This window comes from Xiphophorus couchianus, chromosome 11 (genome assembly GCF_001444195.1).
Source record: "Xiphophorus couchianus chromosome 11, X_couchianus-1.0, whole genome shotgun sequence".
Taxonomy (NCBI): domain Eukaryota; kingdom Metazoa; phylum Chordata; class Actinopteri; order Cyprinodontiformes; family Poeciliidae; genus Xiphophorus; species Xiphophorus couchianus.
In genome coordinates, this window is record NC_040238.1 from 313,338 (window position 1) to 340,265 (window position 26,928).

At 38.2% G+C, this 26,928-nt stretch overlaps 1 protein-coding gene across 5 annotated transcripts in view; it reads right to left on the bottom strand.

Moving 5' to 3' along the window:
• Positions 1-26,928, bottom strand: part of csnk1a1 (casein kinase 1, alpha 1) — a 96,487-nt gene that overhangs the window by 54,622 nt on the left and 14,937 nt on the right. For 4 of the 5 annotated variants that reach the window (XM_028030580.1, XM_028030578.1, XM_028030576.1 and 1 more), the window contains exons 4-5: positions 22,738-22,836; positions 2,636-2,719 (exon numbers count right to left, since the gene is read on the bottom strand). In XM_028030580.1, the coding sequence (XP_027886381.1) occupies positions 2,636-2,719; positions 22,738-22,836 (183 nt within the window). The remainder of the gene's footprint in view (positions 1-2,635; positions 2,720-22,737; positions 22,837-26,928) is intronic. The other variant, XM_028030579.1, reaches the window with a different exon arrangement.

Sequence of the window (26,928 nt, forward strand, 5' to 3'; positions counted from 1 at the left end):
TCTAATGATTTTCTGCCAGTCAGGACTTTACGCTGACACTAGCCACATGCATTGCAGGTAGATTGTAGTAAAGCACTGATTAATGTCTGGTTTTAAAATTAGTTCACTGGACTTGTAGCCATTATTTGGTGGCCATTGTTGGACACCACACCGCAGGACCGAACCCGATCGAACCGTTATACCTAGGATTTCTGTCGGCTAATGTGTGGTCTCTGTCAGGTTTTGAAAATGGGCCGACAATCGGCTGACAGCTCTAAGATCGTGTCGTGTGCGCTGGGCTTTACACTAAGGAAATGAGGAAGGGAGGGTCAGTGGAGAGCACCGGAGTTGAGCCCTTTTTCATTCGGTGTCATCAACAGAAAGAGAAAAAGGCCGGAAGAGACGATAATGCCGATAATTGAAATGACGTCGATAGTTTTAATTTATTGGACGATTAATCGATTTATCGTTTATCGCGACAGGCCTACCAGTACTTTTTTACTTTTACTCAAGTAAAAATGATAATGTGGTACTTTTACTAGAGTACATTTTTGTCTGTGTATTTGTACTTTTACTTAAGTACACTTTTTGAATACTTTCTCCACCACTGAAGATGCATCTGTGAACAAGCCTAGCTCAAACACAAAGGCTAAACCTGATGCTGACATCAGGTTATGTTAAACTATGAAGACGATTTTTTTTTTTTTTACAGTTTACAAAGTAAACTTTCAAATTTGAAAGTTTACTTTGTAAACTGTTTTGATTTGAAATCAATTTCAAATCTTAAATTTAAATGTAAAACAATTTAAGGCTTTTAAATTTCTCTGACGCAATCATTAAATCGAATTTAATAGAATTGTAATTCTCAATTTTAGATCCATGGTCTGTGTTAAAATTCAATTACACTTATTCCTTAAACCGGCTCTGAACATGACCAGCATAGCTTGTTTTAAGGCACTTAGAACTCCATTGTTGTGTTTAAATATAGTCACCGCCTTCCAATAACATATAGTTACCTAGTCATATTGTTACATTTCCTGTTAACTTAAAAAAAAAAAAAAGTTACACAAAAACACAGTTGGCCATTGGTGGACTGCCCAAGCACTCTTACCATCAGGTTTAGCAAGATTTCTGGAGGAGACCCTGACTTTGGTCAAACGCGTACAAATAATCAGCAACAAATATTCTTTCAAATGGTTCAGAAAATACACTTAATATAACATAAAATAAATAAAGCATTAAGTTTCTCAGAGCACAAAACAACACTTCTACCCTTTTGGATCAGGCATATCGTCACAAATACCCAATCTATAATTTTTTTTTCGATATTAGAACCAATACAGATGATATTGGGTCGGTTATACAGTACAGACCAAAAGTTTGGACACACCTTCTCATTGAATTCAATAAGAAAGTGTGTCCAAACCTTTGGTCTGTACTGTATGTATATATATATATATATATATATATAGTCAAATATATATTGATTATACAATAATCAATAAGAGTATATTGGTTATTATGCCAGGATTTAGTTAGTTTACTGTATATAACAATAGCATAGTCTGCAAACTTCATCCCTTGAACTTTTGTCCAAAATATTAATATTTAAGTTCAGTTTAAACCATTAAAGTTTCCTTCTTAGCCAACAATGTAATCAGTTGTGGCAAATCAATAAATAGAATGGAGGAGCCATATACCCAGAAAATAACCCTGAATGAATATTTGTGATATTTTAAAGGCATTTTAAACTTCCAGCATTCACGTTGTCGGCTACCATTCTTCATGCAACGCAGCTAAGCTCCTTCTTGTTGTGACAGAGGTTTTAGCACCATCAATGTATCAATACCTTTATGTTAACACAGATGACATCTGCGGAACTTGAAAAAGTCAGTTCTTAAAATCAACTAAAGTTACTCCGACTTTCTGTTGGATAAGGAAAATGAACTTAATTCGAAAACCATGCAATGATGTATGTAAGAGTATCCATGTCACCAATGGTAACAAAATCCAGCAAAAAGTCACATTTTCAATATCATAACCCTCTGACAGTTTGAAGCGCCAAAGAAGGGCACCTAAAAGTGCAACAGGGCCTTATCTGTTTTGAGAGGGGCTTTACCAGAAAGTTATGTGGCTCTGTTGAGGAGTGGACAGTGACAATTTTTAAACACTAATACCTTAAGAGCATATTGATTCGTCTTTCAGTTGCAAAGCCAGAATATCTAGGAAGATTTTACATAGATCGACCATAATGAACACAAAATGATAGTTTTAATCTAACTGCCAAAAGCAGAAAATCAGTGAACTTTAACTTGCAACTTCATACATTTCAAGTATACCACTGCTTCAGCTCTAAGAATAAAATATTACATCAGGCATTCCAAGCAAATTATGAGAACGAAATGAATTGGGCTTTACGGAACACAAGTAGTCAAATTTGAAATGACTAAAATAACTGGAAACTATAATAAGTACACATGACAATTTTAATGGGCGTTTCCAATCTTCTCACACAGCAAAAGAATGACAATACATGTTTCCAGTGCTATGCCAGGGTATGATGGAAGCTTGTGGACCAATGCAATTAAAACCAACATTCAATAGCAAAGCAACAAATGCTGTAGTGAGGCAGCGGGTGTTGTGGTAAATGTCACACCTGGTTTAATCCTGAGAAAGATGGGTCCTGAGAAGAGCTAACAGCCAAGCTTCTTTTCCTCTTCCCCACTGACGAGTCTAAACACTAGGGCAGACAGTAGAGGGGCAGGGGTCAAAATTAAACAGCTGCTTTCCACCTTTAGTCAAAATTAACATGAGCAAAACAGGCAATTCTGTTGCGCCCACATGTTTTTCTCGGGTACGTGCAACCGGCAGTGTTCTGTGCAGCTAGAGAAAGGATCGACTTCTGTATAAAAAAAGCCCCAAAGAGGATGAGAAAGCTACTAAAGAACGTAGGTACTCAAGATTTAATATTTGAGGCCATCATTCAGGGGGAAAAAACTAAAACTATCGCTTTCTGAAGGAACCAGAAGGATGCAGAAGGGGGGCTTCGCAGGTACACATCTTAAGTCTTGTTTCAGCACCTTTTGCCAGTCAGAAAACTAAACGCATCATTTGTATTTATTCAGCAGTGAACAAAGCATGGGACTGAATTTCTTCTTCATCACGTAAAAACTTTCTGAAGAATGTTTAAGATAATCTAACAAGCATTGAACAGCCCTTGCACTTTGGTGTTAATGCAATAATAATTCTACCTAATCAAAAATTAGGGTTTATTGCAGGACAGTAAAAAGTTTGGTTTAAATTGGAAGTTGAGCATGGGAATCACACTAATTTTTCTGTATGGAGCAAAGGATTGCCTACTACTATAATCTAAAAGTTTACTGCTGAGGCTGTTTTGTATTTGTCATTGTGCTTCCTAAAGAGAAAGTCTGAAGAGAAATTGAATGACCCCAATGCAGGTAGTGCTCCAAAATTTCATATTCATCCATTTTGTTCCTTTACTTTCATTAGGTGCTTCGAAGTTACAGTCTAAAAATATTTTGTGAATGTGTGTTAACTTAGTGCATTTCATAGAGTTTCCAGTAATTGATGAAATGTTCAATAATGTTTTACCTTATTTCTGAAAGTGAGACTCCAATTCATTACACAGAGTCATTATTTCTTGTAAGATTATTGTTTATGTAAGATTAACTCACTCACTCTGGTTACCTAGCAACAACTTGATTACAGAGAGTACACCCACAAAACATTTTTTAAAAAGTATTGCAAACCATACAAAGTTAACTGAAAGGAAAGCGTGGTAGGAAAATGTGCACCAGCAACACGGATAATCATATCTTCGAGAGGCCGAAGTGAAGAAAGAAGATAGTCTACCACAAAATTTTGGAGCACTTCATAATTTCTTCTGCTGATAAGTTTTATGGAAATGCTGTTAACATTTTGCTGCAGGAATCTGTACCAGCCCACAATGCTAATGTACCAAAGGCTGGTCGATAACCATAGTGTTGCAGTGCGTGATTAACAAGCAGACTGCACTGATCCCATAGAAAATCTAGAGGATATTGTCAAGATGAAGATGAGGCACTAGAACCAACAACGCAACGCAGATTATCTAAAAGCTGCAAGCTGTAAGCCATAGTCATTAACATTACATGACATGTTTGGAATATTTCACTGCATTATGAATCTCTATATTACACAAGTTTCACTTTCTGAAATCGGTGATAAAATAGTAAACTTTGTATAGGGCTAAAGAATAAATCAATAATATATATTGCAATAGATGTGAGTTCAATATCAATAGATGACATATCTGATAAAATACTAAATATATAGAATATTCACTAAAATCTGATCCAGAACCAAACGGCACACTGGGAGATGTAGACAGAGGAAAGACTTTAGCTGCTCTACTAACTCACTCACTCTGGTTACCTAGCAACAACTTGAGTAACTTGAGCATTAGCAGTTTATGTTTTGCCAACATGCCTCATAACAGCTTAAAACTAAATAACGGCATGGAGTAAACTGTGGATAAAAGAGAAAAGATCACACCATTGGTTTGGCAGTACTTCAAACATTTAAAAACAAATCATTAATTATTTATAGACATGTGAAATGTTTACATTGTGATAAGTTTTTCAGCCATATCGTCCAGTTCCAACTTTATCACTTTTCTTTTTTTTATCCACAATACTGAATTGCAAGTGTTAATCAGCAACATTTCTAATGTTTATGCTCGGATCAGTGTTTCCAAGTCACACTTACAAAATAAAAATTTTACCCTTGACAGACATCTAGGGTGATAAAGATTTTACCTCTTAATGCATGGCTATCAAAAGTAATGACTGCATTTATCTTTATTCCCAAGTCTGACAAGACTTCAAATTAGGGGTAAGAGTAGAGAGATCAACACAAGGAGAACTCGGGTAAAAGTTGGGGTTAAATAAAATTATGCTCTTGACAATCAAGATTAGAATCTCTTAATAGTTGTAAATGCAGGCTAAATACAGTAGTGGCAGTAGTAGAATTACCAAATAACAAAAGTGGTATTTAAAATTTTTTCATTTAAATTTCACAGCATACATCCTGGTTTCACCCTGCCTCTCGCTCTTTGACCGATGGAGACAGACACCAGCCCCGCCCCATTTGCGATCCTGCAAGGATAAACGTGTCAAGTGATGGATACACAGACATCCTGGATTGTTGTGCAGGCAACTCAAAACACATGTGAAGTGCTTGAGAAAAATTAAATATATCAATATTACTTTGACAGTACATTCAGCATCCTATGTCTACACCAAAAAGAACTTTGCAACAACACCTTTTCATCCAACAGATCTATTCTAATTATCTACAAGCGGTAGAAGGTGAGAAGTCCAGGAGCCCTGTACTGCCTCAAACTCTTACAACGGCAAATGATGCCATCAACAAACCATTTTTTTGAAAACAATGCTAATCCAAATCAGATTATGGAACAAACCAAACTATAAGCCTGCCAGTAACTCCCTACCACAGGCCTGAGCCAGAGCTTAAAACACAGGATCTTTGCAACACCCATGATGTTAAAAATGTAAGTCAAAAATCCAAGCTAGCCAGTTAGCTACCTAGCTGAGCTGAGCATACAACATATTTAAGTCCACTTTAAAATGAACTAATGCAAACTTTAGCAGATAGAATTTTAATCAAAATAGGACACCTCACAGCAGGGCCCGAGGCATAAGCAAACTAAGTGGCCGCTTAGGGCCACTTGGGCTCCTTAAGTGAAACAGATTTTTTTTTTTGTTGTTTCTTTTTCGTAATGATTTCTTTGTGATTATATTAGCAAAATCACACCATTACATTATAAAGTCGTCATTTCTTTTTACAAAATACATATGTGATAATGTACGTAGAGATTATTCTTTATGGGGAAAAAAAAGAAAAGAAATTGCTCTTAGGGACCCCCTGGTGGTCACGGCAGGTAAAAAAGAATTTGTCCTTCAGGGAGAGAGAAAAGAAAGAAGAATAGAAAAAAGCCAAGATAAAGGTATGTTTTCAAGTGTCTTGCTAATATAATGTTTATCAAAAAGATTTGCGGAGAAGCTAATAAAAAAAAAATCAGCTCGATAGCGACCTTGAATGGTCCAGTTCACCAGTCAAACATTTATGCTAGCAAGTTTATGTTTGTGTGAAGCTGAGTTTTAGCTTTAAATGGTTGATTCCTGTGGTTGCCTATATATAAAGTTAGCATTTCTTGCGAAAAAGCACTGTGAATAGCGTAAGCCAAAATTTTATGGTGAAAATTGCAGAAGCATTTGAAGATAACTGCAGATTAGCAGAAATATAAGAAATAAGCAGAAGCAGCAGAACAAAGCAATGAAAAACGCCTAGAAAATAAACTGTTGAGGACTGAAAACTTGAAGACAATGCAAAAATCCCACCAAAAAAGTAAAAAGTATTGGAAATTGGTGCAGAACAGTACTTACAAAACTAAACTTTAAGGTCACAATATTTTATAATGTAAAATTTGCTAAAAGTCTAAAATTAGCTAAATTACTAAAGATAGCATCTAGGCTAGCACTAGCATTTTAACCTACAGTAACATAATCCATGAAGAGTGAAAAAAGCCATGTTAAAGCTAAAGCTAGCTTTAAAAAAAACTACTGATGGAAGCAAGGTTAGAACTGCCATGTTGATGTACAACAATACATCTCAAACAGCATGGCGGGATAGTGGCACTATCCTGAGGGATAGTGGCGAGGTGTCAGGGGAGATGTGAGCATCCTGCCTACGGGCGTGAGAACAGGACTTTACAATAGTCCTCTTTATTCACGCTTGAATAATAAACAACCCTCTGGTCACTACATGGCAACAGTGTTCAAATTAATCAACAGGCTGCCTCTTGAAGCCTGTAGAAGAGGTAATCTACACTGAAATACTAGTGTTAACAGAGCTGACGATACATACCGACATAAGAGAGATAGAGAAATTTGTGACAAAGAAAGTAAAACTGCCAGGTAAAAAAAAAAAAGCTATCAGTTGTACAGATAAATTCTTAAATATCAGATTCACAATAGTATATAATTGGTGCTTGGGTGCGTGTGTGTATGGCAGAGGTTGAGGGGGTGTGGAAATTATTAACCCTGGGGGGGCATGGCAGAAAATAACTGAGAACCACTGATGTACAATAATTACATTCTACATGCTGTGTGAAGAAAAAAACATGCAACTGAACTGTTATTAGCTAAAATGTTGTGAATTGCATGTGAACCAAAACCAGCAGATTAACTAATATTAATCCACTCCATTCAGTCTATTATGTTTAGCTCTTTAAATCAGAATTTGCTGAAAAGCTAATATTAGGTGTTATATGTTTGCTTGAACTAACCTTACAAATTGAAATGCTAATTTTAACTCTAAGCATTAGCCATCAATAATTTAAAATCAGCAGTGGCTAGCTTAACTGCCATTGTTTTGGCTCTCAAAGAGTCACTGTTTTCACAGGGCCTATAAATAAACAGGCACCTCCATGTGTGAGAGTAAGCCTGTATCCAGTTGCATAAGGGGGTGACAGTGCAGCCAACTTGTCACAGAGCTTCAAAGAAGCAAACAATGCCTCCAAACCACTCGAGATATCTCAGGAACCGTAAAAGTTATGGATGTCATTCACTCACCATTTTTATTGGGATGAAAAAACCGATTCTGTCGTAATCAATTTTTTTTTAAATATTAAAGGCATAAAATTGAGTCAAAAATGTTGATAAAATGGGTGACGCCTGAAACTATTCCCTATATCTTGGAAACTATAAGGGCTACCGATACAATTCATTCACAGTAGGCGTCAGGAAGGGCCAGTGAACAATCATGTCTTCTTTCATGCAAGAACCCTTTTCTGTCTTTGAGCTGTAAAAGACTGTAAAATATGCCTCATTTTGGCACTTTCAAAAAAATTTTTTGAGTAAATCAGATTTTCAACTTTCTAATAGACAAAATTTAAGGCAAAATTACCAGGTAAAAAAATGCATAGATTGTGAGCACCAGGAAGGTCTGAACTGAAATTATGTCAGTTTGTGTTTCTATGTTGCATTGTTTAGGAGATATGACGTTCCAAAAACATGTCTGAAGCCAGCTTTGTTCTGATTTTTTTTTCTCCTCCACAATATAGATTCCCAATTGGGGTACGCCTCGATGCATTGGGCTAATTTGCCAGAAAACTGCAAGTTCCACATCAATGAGTGTTACATGGATTCAGAAAATCCATGTCTGGTACGTTTTGATATATAAAACGTGTAGAAACTGAAAACTGAATGCGTGTTCAGAAGCTGTTCAGGGAGGAGCAGAAATTACAAAAATTGTATGGAATTCTGCTTTCTAACATGGTGAAGAATTCCATAATTGAAATCCATTATAAAGAGGAATTATGATCATAATGCACCGTGAAGTTGAAGAGGAAGAGGGATTTTATGAAAACGGTTAAAGATATGAAAAAGCTGAAACATACAGAAATAGTTGAAGGGCATTACTACATTTTAAAAGTTGAATGATGTTTCTAGGTGAAAGTATTTGGAAATAGCAAAGTTTGCAAAGCAGGCAAATGTTACTGGAATTTTTTTGGTTTTATTGGAGCTGAGTATTATATTAACATAAGCGGAATATTATGAATATTACATAGGTTATAAATAGCATAAGTCGTATCTGGCATGAGCCAGGTACGACTTATGCTATTGGTGAAACCTGGTGAAAATAGCAGAAAGTACACAGAAGTAGTGGAACACAAGAATAAACAGAAACAAGAGTACAGAAATAACAGTCATGAAATCTGTATGTAATTTTTTTTTTAGTCAATGTGTGTAGTGTATAGGAATTAGTTCATGCTGGGTATGTGAGCTAAGTTCAAAATGTTTATAGTGATGTGTACAGTGCAAGAACATAAAATATGTAGCATAACTTAATTCAGCTTTGTGAGCCACAGTGTTCAATTTAGTTGTGTTTTTTTTATTTTTATTTCAAGGGGGGGGAAAAGACGTGAGATGAATGGTAGCAATCCCACCTGGTGTTTTAGTTCATCATGATTATGAATCGCAACTTCCAACAGAGTCGCAACCCACACATCCAAAACCAGGGTTTCCCCCAGAAAACTTGCTAAGCCCAGTGGTCAGGGCGCCGAGGCGGTCCACCATATTTTTGTATTAAAAGATGTTAAGTTGACAGGAAATGTAAAAATATTGCTGGGTAATTATATTTTACGAGAAAACATCACCAGTGAAATGCTATCTAAACCCACAACTATAAAGTCTTTGAAAAACAACAAATCAAAAAAGCACAATTAAAATGAATATCGATTATTTGAACTTCTGTTTAATCTAAATTTAAGTCAGCAGCTCCAGAAGGACCCTCAGAACTTTGGGGCACCCCCATAAATGCAACAAGGCAATTCAAAGTGCTTTACATGAATTAAAAGGAAAAACAAACAAAATAAACTAAAAAAAAGAGCAAAAAAAGAAAAAAGAACCTAATAATGTTGATCTATATAAACTAGACACTCCTGATCTGGGTTGATAGAATACAGCCGCTCTAAACAGGAATGGAGTTCTTGTACCTATCTAAGTTTGTTCTAATTCCTTTTCTAGTTTAATAGTGAGTACTCTACTGTTTCTAACAAGTAAAATAAAAAGAGGAAAGGACACATAAGGGAAGTATGCATATACACCGTGCTCCAAATTATTATGCAAGTGATATTTTCAGTCAGTCAGTATAATTTTCAAGTCAAGAACTATTTACAGTATAAATCAAATTTTACCGAACAAAGCTCCCCATGAGAACAGTATTTGTTTAAAAAAAATAAAAATCTCAAAATGCACCGTTCCAAATTATTATGCACAGCAGATTTTCTAAACATTTTATGGATTATAAAGAACTGCAGATGGCCATTCTTTGATTGTGCAGCATTAAGTGGTCACATGTACTAAAATCAAAAGTTATTTTAACAGACCGAGTTACATGTTAAGATAGGACCCCTTCTTTGATATCACCTGCACAATTCTTGCATCCATTGAACTTGTGAGTTTGTGGAAAGTTTCTGCTTGAATTTCTTTGCAGGATGTCAGAAAACCTTCCCAGAGCTGCTGTTTTCATATGAACTGCATTCCACCCTCAGATCTTCTGCTTGAGGAAACTCAAAAGGTTCTCAATAGGGTTGAGGTCAAAGGAGGATGGTGACCATACCATGAGTTTCTCCCCTTTTATGCACATAGCAGCCAATGACACAGTGGTATTCCTTGCAGCATGAGATTGTGCATTGTCATGCATGAGGATGATTTTGCTACAGAAGGTACAGCTCTTCTTTCTGAACCATGAAAGAAAGTGATCAGTCAGAAAGTCCATATAATTTGCTGAGGTAATTCTCACACCTTCGGGGACTATAGAGGGGCTGACCAGCTCTCTCCCAATGATTTCGACCCAAAAAATGACTCCACCACCTCCTTGCTGATGTCACAGCTGTGTTGGGATGTGGTGGTCATCCACCACCAATCCACTACTGCGTCCATCTGGACCATCCAGGGTTGAACAGCAATCATCAGTGAACAAGTCTGTTTGAAAATTAATCTTCATGTACGGCTGGGCCCACTGCGACCGTTTCTGCTTGTGAGCTCCGGTTAGGGTTGGCCGAATAGTAGGTTCATGCACCGCATTGCACCGCAAGGGGTGGGCAATCCTGGTCCTGGAGGGCCGGTGTCCTGCAACTCTTAGATGTCTCCCTGGTCCAACACACTTGAATCCAACAGCTGAATCACCTCCCAAGTGAAGTCAGGTTCTCCAGATTCCTGCTAATGACCTCATTATTTGACCCAGGTGTGTTGAAGTGGAGATGTATCTAAAAGTTGCAGGAGACCGGCCCTCGAGGCCTGGAGTTGCCCACCCCTGTTCCGGAGGATCCTCCACCTTGAGGTTCCAGAGGAACCAGCAGCTTCAAATAACTGTTTGCTGCTTTGTAAGGGCATTTTAACAGCTGATCTCTTAATCTGATGAATTTGAATGAACAGAAACCTTCCTCATTATGCCTTTATCTATACAAACCCATCTTTGTTCTGAATAAGCCACAAATCTCTTCATAGTATGATAACGCTTCAGTTTCCGTTAAATATCTAATGTTTTCATCCCTTGTCATACTGCACTACACTATCTGATGATTTTCGGCAGCAGAGTGATCCTTTCTCTTTCCCATATTGCTTGAAACCTGTGGCCTGTTTAATAACGTGGAACATCCTTCTTAAGTAGATTTCCTTTAATTGAGTTCACCAGACAAACTAATCAATCCAGCTCTCTGAAATTAATTATAGTGATTCAAAGAGCCTTGACACACAGTACCATCTATAAATTTAATAGCACAAGAAAAAATGTAATCTTCATGAACCTTAAATCCAATTTGCATAATAATTTGGAACACAGTATAGTAACATTCAGACAAAACAAAGACATGGGTTGAATGCGGTCACGTCAATGAGTGTATGTGCTTGCTGTATTTGAGCTTGCTGTGTTTGTGCATTGCATTTATATGGCCATGATTCGTGAAGCTCAATCTCCCGGCATGCGTCCGATATGATGGTGTTATCTAGCATCATGTCCTTGGGAGTGCCCAGCTCCACAAACACATGGATGATAAGAGGAGGGGGTGAGGTGGGAAGGAGTGTTATGTTTACATATCTTTTAGTAGATTTGAAGCATGCAGCTCTTCCAAGGTTAACACAGGAAAGTAAATTCAGAATGTTTTAGATCAGGTAGATTTGACATTTCAATCTCCCCTAAAGTCTCACTGATACAGCTCAGTTCATCCCAATTACTCAAATTAGTGTGGCCGTTCCACTGAACCAAAGCTAGCAACTTCTTCAAGATCGATTCCATCCTGCTAGTGAGAATTAGAGTTCTCTCAGCTAGGCTGCAAGTCTAAGCAAAACACGTATCCAACTTGTGTTTCTGTCCCACACTTGCATAACAGTCTCAGTGTTCAGTAGCCAGCCCAATCCGTCACAAATTTATCAATATGCCAGGGTCTAACACGAAGTGTTTAATTAAAATCCAGGGTGTATCCCGCCGGGTATGTCCCTGCAGGACAAGAGGCTCTCCTGTGCCCAGTCTTCTCGTTGAGAAAATGTTATCAATATCACTGAGAGACTGGTTGACCAGATCCATAATTTGTAGATTTGGACAATGTGCAAAAGATGTGTGGATAAAAGTACCATTGGACAGATGGCATAAAATATTAAAGCAAGTAAAAATTGGATGGCCCACTTATGATAGAGATTGTCTCCCTGCAAGTATGGATAAGAGATTCACACAGTGGTCACAAAAAGGCACAACAAATTACTGTAAGATTACAAAAATTAACAAAATGAAATAGATTTAAATAACTTCAATATAATTAAAACCTGGAAAAATGTGACCTCCAGCTAAGACAAGATTACAATAAGAACATAAAGATTTTGGAGGACTAATTAAAATCCTATTAGAATTATGCAACCGAAGAACTCCCCCTGCTGCCCCCCCCAAAAAATAAATAAATTTTAAAAAATCAATATTCTGACTATATTTATGTCTACAAATGAGAAAATTTAACACAACATAAATTGAGGTTAAATTGGAAAAAGATGCCAAAACAACAGTAACTGATGATGGTTAAATATGTGCAATTCTGTGATTCACGCCTCAAGTTCTGGACTCTGAATGGAATTTTCTTGGAAAAGCACGGTATGCTTTTTTTTTGTTACCCCTAACTTTAAAAGTAAACAAATGTAATGACCCTGAAAAGGCAAAATGTTGGAAGAACTGTGTGAATGTGTTTGCAGGACATTTCCATGTTTTTCGGAAATGTACTAAAATTGCACCCTACTGATCAGAGGTAATAAAAAAAATCAATACTACGATGGACTTATCCTGTGATTGTACTGTGGTCTACTGAAGAAGTTGCATAGGTATCTTCTATTAATATTACTAGTGGGTGCAAAGCTAGTGCAAGCTATAACTCGCAAGTGGCTTGATGTGGAACCACCATCACCATTGGACTGGAAGGAAATAATTAAGGAAATACATGCAATGGAGAGACTGACTTTTTCATTAAGACTTGCTGCTTATAAATACAATAAATATTGGAAGAAATGGAACATCCATCGGAGCTTGGCGTCAAATGTATGATCAATGTAATTACATCTTTTCTGTTGACTGTGAATGTACTCACATTTGGTTTTAAGCTATTTTACTGTTATTATTATTACTACTTAATTGCTCTTGTCCAACTAGACACTCTGTAATTTGTGTTAGAGGGGGTCTGAATTTTCAATGTATGTATATTTCTAAAACTGCCAAAAATAAAAAATAAAGTAAAAAAAAAAAAAAAGGTGGAGTGCTGATCGTGGAGTGCCATCATTTCTGTTATGAGATCTTTAATCACTTCAGCTCTTGTATTCTCTCTGGAAAATTTTTATGTTTCCTCAAAAGCTTCACCAATAGACTCGAGTTCCGGTGGTTTCCTTAAGACTAACTTGTTGCTATCATTTTTAGCACTGTGAGCGTCTTAAAATGCTTTGAATACTGCAGCAAAGCCAGCAGTTCATCTTTCTCTCCAAAACCGTAAAGAACTTCCAAACTACAACCTTTACGGTTTCTGTTTACTGACAAGATGGGCTGAATTCACTTGGTATTGAAAATTCCCAGTTTGAAAGTCGTTCTGACCTTTTTTGTTTATATGTCTGTTTGCGTGTAACACCCTGGGGTAATTGTTATATATATATATATGTATATATATATTTTTTTTTTAATAAAATTATGACCATTTTTAAAAATCATTTATTTCCAATAAGGACGTTATTTTCACCAGTTATGCTGACACCACTTGAACTCTGTACAGGTCTCATGCAGGAAAGGCAGAGTTTTATCAAAATATGTCAATGTCAAATTTATTTATATATCACTTTTAAAAACAGGTTTAAAACTGCACCAGAGTGCTGTACAAAAATGATAACAGAATAAGTTGATAAAAAGAGAAAGAAAAAACATACAAAAAACAATAACAGTAATAAGTAAATAAAATAAAAATAAAACATCACTGTAACGGGGCTTGATACTGTAACGGAAAAGTTACAGTATCAAGCCCCAATTAAATGCCAAAGAATAAAAATAAGTTTTAAGAAGCGATTTAAAATGATCCAGGCTGTGGGCTTCTGGAAAGGTAGATTATTCCAGAGAATATGAACAGCAGCAGCAACAGAAAAAGCCTGATCTCCTTTGCTCTTAAGTCGAGTCCGAAAGGCTTTTTATTATTTATTATTTAATCTTCAGGAAGGGGCAAACCCATTCAAGGGGCAAACCCATTCAACACTTTTTAAGTTGTTAAAAGAATCTTAAAATGTATCCAATATGCAACAGGCAACTAGCGTAACAAGGCCAATATTGGCCTTATATGGTCAAACGTCTGGCTGCCTGTAAGAAATCGCGCTGCTGCATTCTGGATCACTTGAAGACGCTGTGTCAGGGATTTTTCTATGCCTTTATATAATTAATTACAATAATCATGATGTAAATGAAGGCATGAATAATTCCTTCAAAATCCTTAAAACAAAAATAGGACTTTACCCTTGCTAAAAGCCACAGGTGGTAAAACCTTGATTTAACAACTGAACTAACTTGTTTGTTGAATTTTAAACAGCTATCAAAGATAACACCAAGATTTCTGGCAGCAGTCAGACAAAATGGTTACAATATTTGGTTACTCAACCAATAAGTTGAGTAACCAATAATATTGAGTATTTATCAATAATAAATATTGAGTAAAGTAGGAATGTTTTGACCAAATAATATTAATTGAGTAGGCCTGTCACGATAGCAAATTTTGCTGAGCGATTAATTGTCTCAAAAATTATTGCGATAAACGATAATATTGTTTGAAGATCTTTTTACACTGATTTAATGGAAATGACGTAATAATGCATGAGGTTTCTTGTCAAAGATAGATACACTTTATTTTCAAAAGAACACTTAAACACTGAAACTGATAAACAAAATAAACAAAACAACCAAAAACAAAAATAAAATGGATTCTCAGTCTCCATTAACAAAAAATGTACTGGAAAAAAAACTAAACAACATAAAGCCAAAATGGAAATAAATACTGCATTCAACCAAAGGAGTGCAAATTATGAAGTCTGTATATTATGTTGCCCTTCAGTAATAATTAGATTTAAATGGAGAAGATGGGCACATCCCACTACCTGATGCAATAGTTCACACTACATGATTTTTTGCTCCTATTTTTCCCCTTATGACAACCTTAGCACGTTGGTCTTTCTAAGATTGTGTGGTGTGTTACGGTAGATCGTCGTTGCCGCTCCGATCCAAATCAGGGGTTTTCCCCGACTGGGAGCTTAACGCAGCCTGTTGAATGTGACAGGTAGCCAATCAGAAAGCGCGGATTCTCCTCCGTGTTTTCTGAGGGGAAATTACAGAGAGGAATCCCAAACAGCTGACACGGCACAACCCGAAGTCCAGCGGACATTGGAGATGATACGTGGAAACAACATTAATGTTTATTCAACATGCAAACAATATAGAAATGACAAGAGGAGGAGTTGGAGCGAAATTACTACCGCAGTTGATAAACCCGGTAACTTTTCAGCTGTTCTTCGTTAACGTGACATAAATAGGTTCTAATGATTTTCATTCAGTCAGGACTTTACACTGACACTAGCCACATGCATTGCAGGTAGATTGTAGTAAAGCATTGATTAATGCCTGGTTTTAAAATTAGTTAACTGAACTTGTAGCCATTATTTTGTGCCCATTGTTGGACACCACACCGCAGGACCGAACCCGATCGAACCGTTATACCTAGGATTTCTGTCGGCTAATGTGTGGTCTATGTCAGGTTTTGAAAATGGGCCGACAATCGGCTGACAGCTCTAAGATCGTGTAGTGTGCGCTGGGCTTTACACTAAGGAAATGAGGAAGGGAGGAGTCAGTGGAGAGCACCGGAGTTGAGCCCTTTTTCATTCAGTGTCATTAGCTGAAAGAGAAAAAGGTCGGAAGAGACGATAATGCCGATAATTAAAATGACGTCGATAGCTTTAATTTATCGTACGATTTATCGATTTATCGTTTATCGCGACAGGCCTATTATTGAGTTTTGTTGTGACTGAGGTAAAGAAAATTTAGGTCCATCCATGATTTAACTTCAGCTAAACAATCAATTAGATAAAACAACCACACCACAAGTTATCAGTGATGTTTGTTTGTTTGCAACGTGACGTCAAGCACACAATATTCTGCTCCCTAGCTCCCTGCTAGGGCATGCAAAAAACTGTTCTGTTGTTAATATAATGCCCTAAATTTTAAATGTGTTTGACATGCAAAAGAATGTGATCTGCAAAATAAAATCAAAATCACCTAATTTAGACAAAAATATACAAAAAACTTGTAGACACAATGCAGCAAGTATTCAATCAAAAGGACAACTGTAAAATCTGCAGTGAGTAATACAATATTTAACAGTAGGCATAAATAAAATAGGCATAAAGTCAAATATCACAACACTGTTTCCTTTTTTACTTGACTTTATTTGACATAGCCCTTAATTCAAAGTCAAATGTAGGTTGCATTCCAATAAACAATTCTAAGTTACTAAATCAAAACTACCTGAGAACATGGCTATTTGTTTTGTGCATCTTAAAAAATTTTGCAAAGTGGTAAAGAGAGAACGACAGCGCTAAGATTTGCTTCCTGGATCTGATTGGTTGTTTCTGATTGAACTAAGTACTTTTGCAGAATACATGGAAGAGGCAGAGGAGCTGTATTTTTTTCACAGATTATCCATCTCAGTAGGGCATAGCAGTGGTCCAACAGAAAGAGCAGTGGAACCAAACGTCCTCTACCGCTCGTCATCTAGTCCAATGGCCTGGATTATTTTTCAGGTTACCTGCTTAGCATTCTGACCATCATGCTCATCCAGATGAGTGTTGGCAATTATGCACCGTTTTGCCTGCTCCGGTTGACTTTTTTCCTGCAGTGAAACTCGACACATCTATACTCCTTTAAGTACTTGTTTTTTGGGAGGGGGTTTTCAAGTGTCGTTAAATTCAGTGTGTCGATGCAATTTAAAGTGATTCACCCTCAAGGTATTTTTCCGTCAGAAGACGCAAATGTCCCCATTCACTCTGAAAACATTAAAGATTAACATGACATTGCTTCCATGCGCAATGTGAAGGAAAGCGGAACATGTGTTGCACATGGGGCCTCTGCAGGGTGCGAAGTATGAGATACAGGTGATCGGTTTTGTGATTGGCAACAAGAGTGATCAGCAATCATATACTTTTTCACGAAAATCAGATGATTATGATCGGTGGCCAATCGATTGGCACAACACTAATTGCAATGCATTGATAAGTCAAAATTTTGTTGAAATGAAGCACCTGGGACAATGTCATCTTCCAGCGTTGTACGCATTACGGATGTTGTCATTCTGTTTGTAATTGGACATCCTAGAACACTCGCGACTATTAATGAGCAAACATGACATAATTTGGGATCAGTCACATTAACCTGCCAAACGATGGTTATTTTTATCTTGACCTAACTTATCATCTAGCCAATTGTGCACTTCTACTTCAAGCTCAGGCCTTCTATCAGAGGCCTCAGAGCCAGAGGGTTCTATCCAGGATGTTAGCCGTTCTTAGGCTTGCACTCTACTGGGATCATGTCAACAACATAACTTTATTTGAAATAGACATTTGTCGACACCTAGGCAGCGGGATGGCTGCCATCTTGCAGCATCACTGTGTTACCTGAGACATTTGGTGAGGCACAGATGTCGGCAGACATGTTGAAGGATTCACATGGCAGACATTTACACACAAATATAAATGCATCACTACAAATAACATTTTTGGCAATGTCATTTGTGTTAAGTTTGAGCATCTGTTGCTGTAAGACAACATTGCATTATCATGTAAAATGTAAGTTCATAATACTTGGAGTACATTAAACAAATAAAGCAGCGTTGGTGACCCTCACAGCTCAGCTCTGGCTTAATGGCGACCGCAGGACCTCCAGCAAATGCCACCAAAACTTCGTCATCAATCTCACTCAGACACCGCACCAGTCTACTAGGCAACACAACTCAATATGTCGAGCAGTGCTCTTTGATGATACATAAAAAATTTTTTAAAAAATCTAATGCAATTTTGCTGATGTATTTTGTTGACTTTGGAATAACCTGGGGGCGCAGTGGAGTCAATTCACAATTTAATGCTTTTGGCCTCTTTAGAGGTTAAAGGTCAATCATAAAGTTTGGTTGCAAATCGGATGATGTATATGTGAGACAGAGCCAATCGTTTGCAAACAGGAAGGGATTAAAAGTCACCATTAGGCCACTCCCACGTGCACTAGCCAGCAGTTAGTGTTTAGAGAAGGATTTACCATCATGTTGTTCTGTGTCATTAAACAGGTTTAGACTTGTATGAATCAGGCATCTTAGACTTGTATGAATCAGAGTAAAAGGAAGAAAACTAGCAGGAAAACGGGTGACTTCGTGTTGAAAGGGGGTATGCTGAAGGTGATGTCACAAATTGGCTGCATGAATGTGAGGAGTTCTGGTCTGTTGTGACACAAAGTTTGATGCAGCTCTGAGCTTGTCTGTGAAAGTTACTCCATCTTGATGTTTCATGGTGAATGGTCAGATTTTGAGGCTTGGTCCTGCCCACGTTTTATGCAGGAAACCTATTTTGATAACATTTAACCTTTAAGGCCTCAAGACTTTACTGAGTGATTCTGAAGTCTGTATGTCAAAATGTGTAGGAGGACTTCGCTCAGTTATAATGTGTAAAAGGGAAAATGGCAACTTTGATCCAAAATATCTGACTTCCTGTTATGTTTGGACCATGGCACCAACAGAGTTTTTGGTCCATCCTTGCAAGATACATCTATTCCAAATTACTCAATTCTCAGTCAAAGTATGGCTTGGGGCTGATTTCTTAAAGATTTTTAGGAGACACTGTGGAGGAATTAAGCCATGTCCACCAAATATTACACTGTATTCCTGTTGAGGGCCTAATTATTGCACAACAGCCCTTATCAATAGGAATACAGCACACACAAATATTAAATTTACAAGAAATTTGTGAGGGCTGCACAGTGGCGCAGTTGGTAGCACTGTTGCCTTGCAGCAAGAAGGTCCTGGGTTCGATTCCCGGCCGGGTCTTTCTGCATGGAGTTTGCATGTTCTCCCTGTGCATGCGTGGGTTCTCTCCGGGTACTCCGGCTTCCTCCCACAGTCCAAAAACATGACTGTCAGGTCAATTGGTTTCTCTAAATTCTCCCTAGGTGTGAGTGTGTGTGTGCATGGTTGTTTGTCCTGTATGTCTCTGTGTTGCCCTGCGGCAGACTGGCGACCTGTCCAGGGTGTACCCCGCCTCTCGCCCGGTACGTAGCTGGAGATGGGCACCAGCAACCCTCCCGACCCCATTAGGGACAAGGGTGAACAGACAATGGATGGATGGATGGGAAGAAATTTGTGATATGTTAAGCAGCCCTAGTTAACATTCTGTTTATATAGTGCCAATTGACAATGTCGTCTCAAGGCACTTCACAAAAACTTATTTCAATTCAATCATACATACATTTAAACTTATCCAAGTTATTAACAGGGCAGTATTCTAAATTAGGCAAGCTCACTCCGCCCCAATGCAGGAGTAGAGCAAACTTCCAACAAACACGATTATATGGTGATGGTCTCTGTGTTACCTGTGACATTTAGTGAGGCATCTTTGAATTACCAGTCAACATTAAGGCAAAGAAGATAGGCAAAATATTTCTAATGAGTCATTCATCAGCTCCATTATTTCACCAAGGCAGAAAATGACATTAAAGTCCAAGGTCTTGAGGAGTGCTAAATCACTTAAAAAATGAATGCATTTCATACGAGCCCATAAAGGCGAGTTTAATTTTTGTTTGTTCCATAACATGGCAATATTAGTTTAAACATGATGGTTTTATTTTGTTTTTAATGCATGAATATTGTCAGTTATTCCATCACAATGTACAAACGGAAGGGAATGGATCTCCTCTCTACTGTACTGCAGCCTGCTGTGAAAGTGGGAGGGGCTCATGGCAGCTCTCACTACTCACTGTACTATCGGTGTTTTCACGTTTTGTTACTAAAGTCTCCAATAAGCAGAGGTGGAAATTAAATATTTTCTCAGCCACTCAGACATTTAACCAGCCACTGTTTTTTTTCTTTCAATTACAAACCCCACAGTACAAGCAAATGACATAAAATATATGATTTATTCTTAACTCTTATGAAAACCAATTTACTGACAATAAGTTTACTGTACTTATGTATGTATACAGACTAATTTAACATAAGGATGGATACCTTAACAGAGGTGTAATGCAATAAGTTCACTTGAAGTAATTACTAACAGCAAATTTAACTACACAACCCTAACATTCTTGCAATTATTTTCTATGTTGAACTTTTCCACATTTTTCTACAACTCCCCCAGATAGTATTTATTGAAGATGTGTCTAGTCATTTTTTAAACATTTTCAAATGGTATCAATAGCTGTTTTCTAACTGTTCTGTTTGTTGTTCCTTACTTATTACGTTTTCTATTGAAATTGTTACAATTATTCTTATTACTGAAAACATCTCAAAACGTGTTCATTATTAATTCTACGGGCCGTCATCATTGCTCTGTTGTCCCCATATCTGTCAAGTCTCCCGTTTTAATATAAACTACTGTATATTACCTCTTGTATTTTATATCCCTCTCCACCACCTCCCCTCCCATGTTAGCTTCTCTCCCTCCCCGCCTTTACGGTAGCACCCTCTGTGACGTTACTGTGTGGTAATTAACATATCAGTTTGACACATTTTTCTGAATGGGCTTATGCGCATTTTAGCTTTAGTTGTCGTAGTTTTTCTGACCCGCCTCATCTCGTTTCCACTCAGTGTTCTCGGACTATGGTTAGCTGAAATGGTGCTATTTATAACCTCAGTGGAGAGAGGCAGGCCCAGGAGGACTGAGGAATTTCTTTAGATAAGCCCAATGTCCGTCAATGAAATCAACTAATGGACTGCCGCGGTCGATAAAAATTATATTTGATATATATATGTTTTTGTTAAATTATGACACCCTTGGTCCGTCCCATAGTATGTGCATCAGTCTGTAGTCCAGACTGTCACTCCTCCCCTGGACATAAGTTCAAACTGAATGCAGCTTTTTTTTTTCAGTTCAAATTGTTAACCCGCCACGATGGCGGGTGCGTTGCTCCAATTTACACGCCACTTCAGACTTTTACCCGCATTTGGCCAGTGGCGGGTGCTAATTTCCACCTCTGCCAATAAGCCATGTAAATTTGTTAAATTCCACATAATCTTTCATAAAACTATCTCAGTACTCCTCCTTTGGTCAAATAGTCCCTAAGCAGCTGAATTCTCAGATTTGTTTAAAATGGTATGGCTTTTCATAGCTTGGAACGGGATTTGAGTATAAAACCATCTCTTTCGGACACACTGCTCTGCCCAATGGTGAGTCAGTAGATAGAATAGTGAGAGTGGCTGCAGTGAGGGTTGATCATAGCATTACTCAGCTTTCCAAATGTGATTTTTTTTTTTTTTTTTTTGCAATGTGGACATGGAGTAGAATGGGTCTCTTCTGCTCTGAGTGTTGGCGATGGTACATTGTAGGACGGACAACTGACTGCAGTGTTTGGGAAGAGCTCAATGCTTGCTTGCTGCTTACTCAGGACCACCCCTGCTCTAGAACATTCCTGTTCTAGTTTTCATAAAAATTGCTGATTCAGAGCTTAACTTTGTGTTTGACTTAGCGGAGGCGTTCAAGAGATGTGTTTGACCAAATGGGTTCCCGTCCTTAACTGCTGCTAGTCCTTACTCAGTACCAGTTCTTTGTGTTTTCGCCATGACTGGAAATTCCAGAGTTTGAAATAGTGCTGTTGAACCAGTGAAAAGAACCCCTTTTGTTCATCGATAGCTTTTGTCAGGAGCTCTCAATGAGTTCATTGCAGCAAATCAAAACCTGAGCGACAAGAATAAAAATGCATAACTCTGTTTTTGATCAAATCTAAAACAAAAACAAAAATCTATGCTTCAGCAATAAAATCAGATTACCACAAGAATAAGTAATCATTACAATTTAAGTAAATATGTCACTTACAGCTGATAATTTCCCCCACAACCCATAAATACCTTTATGACTAATTTCTTTAACACTGTTGATCGTTTATTATCCTCCTAATAAACCTTGCATTAAAAGTTGTCTTTGATTCCCGTTTTCCAGCTGCTGGATAACAGATAAAGTCTGATGGCATCATACAGAATCAGTTTTTTTTTCATATGGTTGCTTTATTTTTATTCAGTGAAAAGTTTGCTAAAAGACAGTTCTGAATTCTGTATTGCAGACCAGCATTTTGCTGTGTTAGTCCTATTTTCTGTATTTAGTCTTTAATAATTGTCAGGGTGTCTTTCTAATCACTTAATTGGCCGGTTTATAGGCCTGACCCCAGTGTGACATTAAATTGACAGCATGCAGTCTCTCTAATGCTGTCAACCCACATTAAAGTTATAACACCACAGTCTTACTAAAACTACACATGAAGATAAATTAAATTAACAATTAAACAAATATTTGTATTCACCTTTTTATCACGAGCTCTACACAGGTCGTTATGTGCCATATTTAAAAATATGTATAAAAGCTACAAAGACCTTACCTTGTTACAGTGACGGCCAATACCCATGAGAAAGTTGTCCGGTTTGATGTCTCTATGGATGAAGTTCTTTGTGTGTACATACTCAATTCTGCTGATCATCTGGGGGGAAAAAACATCAAAAGGAGGGTGGGGGAAAAGCGCATGAGTTGCTTACCATTCAGTTATTACAGAACTATTTACAGAAACTGTTAGGAAACTACTGGCTCAGAACCTGTCTGATTTATGAAGAAGTTTCTCCACTGGCAAGTCTCACTGTAACCGGCTAATGTGCGGTTCACTGCAGTGGTGAGTTTTTCCTCCCTACTGTGGGAGAGTGGGTGGGCCATGAGCCCAGCAGCTGTGAACGACTCTGACATTTGCAGCGACACTTAGCAACAAAGAACTATAAGTGGTTCTGATGGACTCAAACCCACATTTCATTTTGACCCAAATATAATGGGAAAAAAATTCAGATGAGATTTTCTTTTCTTTTTTTTTTGCTATGCATATTCTGGCATACAAGATTTTTTAATGTGAAACTATTTAGATTTAGGTAAAGCTGTTAACCACTCCTGAAATTTGACTTTATGTTTTTCAAAATCGACTATGTTTTTCAAAATCCAACAAATAATAAAATGCAAATCACAACAAAAAATGCTTAAATATTTCTATTTAAGCATCAGGCGCCTCTGGGGTTTAGCAATCCAGTCAGCAATCGTGACAATTCAGAAAGAACGGTAGAAAAATGATTTTCTACAAAATGGTACACAGCTCACTACACTGAACTTAATTGATATCAGAGATCAATGTCAGGAAAAATTTTCATATTTGTGCATCCCCAACAATTGCTTTTCTTTTGGAGCTGCACTGTGTTTTTGTAGATTTAGAGAAAGCATTTGCCAGGATTCCAAGAGAGGAGCTGTGGTACTGCATGAGAAAGTATGGATATCTTAGAGTGGTGACATGTATGATAACTGTAAGATTGTGGTGAGGTGTGCTGTAGGAGTGACAGAAAAGTGGGACTTCACCAAGGATTGGTTCTGAGCCCTTTCCTATTTGCTGTGGTGATGGACAGGTTGATAGATGAGGTTAGAAAGGAATCTCCATGGACTATGATGTTTGCAGATGACATTGTGGTCTGTGTTGAGAGCAGAGAAGAGTTGGAGGAAAATCTCGAGAGATGAAGGCTTGCCCTTGAAAGGAGAGGAGTGAAGGTTAGCCATAGCAAGACAGAATACATGTGTGTGAATGAGAAGGACCCAAGTGGAGACATGAGGTTACAGGGAACAGAAATAAAGGTGAAAGATTTTAAGTACTTAGTGTCAACAGTCCAGAACAACGGTGAGTGTGGAAAAGAAGTGAAGAAACGTATCCAAACAGGTTGGAGCAAGTAGAGTGTCAGGTGTGATGTCCAATAAAAGAGTATCAGCGAGAATGAATGGAAAGGTGTACAAGACGGTAGTGAGACCAGCAATGCTGCTTGGTTTAGAGTCAGTGGCAATGACGAAGAGGCAGGAGGCAGAGCTGGAGGTAGCAGAGATGAAGATGTTGAGGTTCTCTTTGGAAGTGACAAGGATGGATAAAATCAGAGGAACAGCTCATGTCAGATGTGTAGGAGATAAAGTCCGAGAAGTCAGATTGAAATGGTTTGGACATGTACAGAGGAGAGACAGTCAATACATCAGTAGACGGATGCTGAAGATGGACCTGCCAGGCAAGAGACCTAGAGAAAGACCAAAGAGGAGATTTATGGATGGAGTGAAAGAGGACATGAAGATAGCTGGTGTGAGAGAAGATGTGGAAGATAAGGTTACATGGAGATGGATGACTCGCTGTCATTTTAGGGGTAGCGATCCCTAAAGGAAAAACCCGAAAGAGAAAGAAGAAAATTAATCTGTAGTAATAATAGCTCACTTTTGAAGTAAACCTGGACAAAAACTGTACAGAAGTCTGAAATTATATTAAATTTAATAATAAAGCACCAGGCTCAACTTTCGTGCATATTAAGACGGCAGAGGAAAAGATCCAAAATATGGAAGAAGTCATCACAGCTATGCTAAAGCTACACGCCAAGATGGAGGACAAATTGCTGTATCTGGAGAGTCTATCCAGATGTGAAAACAATAGAATGTATGGGGTGCTCGAGGGATCCGAGTAGGAATGGACAATGATGATCTCGTTTATAGAAACCTTACTATGTGAAGGTCTTGAGTTAAATGATGACATCCCCAATCTCTAGTTTGAAAGAGCTCATCGGTCAGTGGGGTCGCCATTTCCATCATAATTAAGTTCTAAAGTTTCAGAACTAAAATGACAATACTCCTCAAAGCCTGGCAGGGGGAGGGGTTTACCTGCCAAGAAAACCACATAACTTGGATCACTACTATCCACCTATCATAATTCAAAGATGTAGGGAATATACAGAAATCCACAAAGTATTGAAAGAACATAATGTCCACTTCCAGACCCTCTTCCCCACATAGCTGAGCGAGGAAAAGGGTCTGTGGTACAACAACCTACCTTGTTGTAGGTTGTCATACCACAACCTACGACAAGGTAGAGGAGTCATCACAAGGCCTGCTGAGACAAGGCTTCACCGTGACAACCATCAAACCTCCAGAGACGCTCATGGGGCAGGTACAGCAGCTGCCCTGGAGTAGAGAGGACCGACGAAGGGCGCATTTAAAGCCGGCCAGGGTTCCAACTACAAGGAGAGGCTGCAAACCTTCATGGGAACATCAGTGGGCCACTCCAGAACTTAGAGAGGATCTACCCCAGATAAAAGATAGCCGGAAGAATTGTGAAATACAGTGTATCACAAAAGTGTACAGTGAGTACACCCCTGACATTCTGGCAGATATTTAAGTATACTTATTCAGGGGGAAACACTGACGAAATGACACCTTGACAAAATGAAAAGTAATGTGTGCAGCTTATATAACAGTGAAAATTTATTCCCTCAAAATGACTCAACAAATACAGCCATTAAAGTCTCAACCCCCGGCAACAAAATTGAGTACATCCCTAAGAGACTACACTCCTAAATGTCCAAATTGAGCACTGCTTGTCATTTTTCCTCCAAAATGTCATGTGACAAGTTAGTGTTACTAGGGTTCAGGTGTGCAAAGGGAGCAGGTGTGTTCAGTTTTGAAGTACAGCTTTCACATTCTCTCATACTGGTCACTGAAAGTTCCAACATGGCACCTCATGGCAAAGAATTCTCTGAGGATCTTAAAAGAAGAATTGTGGCGCTACATGAAGAGGGCCAAGGCTACAAGATGATTGTACCCTGAAACTGAGCTGCAGCACAGTGGTCAAGATCATCCAGCATTTTAAAAGAGCAGAATCCACTCAGAACAGACATCGTGTTGGTCCTCCAAAGAAGCTGAGTGCACGTACTCAGCATCACATCCAAATCCTGTCTTTGAAAGACAGGCACAGGAGTGCTGTCAGCATTGCTGCAAAGATTGAAGAGGTGGGGGGGTCAGCCTATCAGTGCTCAGACAATTCGCAGCACACTACATCAGATTGGTCTGCCTGGCTGTCAACCCAGAAGGAAGCCTCTTAAGTCTGTACACAGGTAAAGTCTGTACACTATCTTTGTACTCCTCATTTGAGGAGTACAAAGATAAGTGTGTGATGCCTACAGTCAAGCATGGTGGTGAGAACGCCATGGTCTGGTGCTGCATGAGTGCAGGAGGTGTTGGGGAGTTATATTTTACTGAGAGACACATGACTTCCAATACGTACTGTGAAATACAGAAGCAGAGCAGGATTTCCTCCCTCTGGAAACTGGGTCACAGGGCAGCGTTCCAGCATAAAAATGACCCCAAACACACCGCTAAGATGACCACTGCTTTATTGAAGAGGTTGAGAGAAAGGGTGATCAAAAATGTCTCCAGACCTAAACAAAATATCACATCTTTGGGAAATCCTCAAGTGGAAGGTGGAGGAGCACAAAGTCTTGAATATCCACAAGCTCCATGATGTCATCATAGAGGACTGGAAAAGCATTCAGTAACATTATGTGAACCTCTGGTAAACTCCAAGCCCAGGAGAGTTAAGGCAGTTTTGGTAAACAATGGTGGCCACACAAAATATTGACTCTTCAGGAACTTTCACTAAGGGGTGTACTCACTTTTGTTGCCAGTGGTTTAGACTTCAATGGCTGTATGTAGAGTTATTTTGAGGGAAAAATAAACTTACACTGTT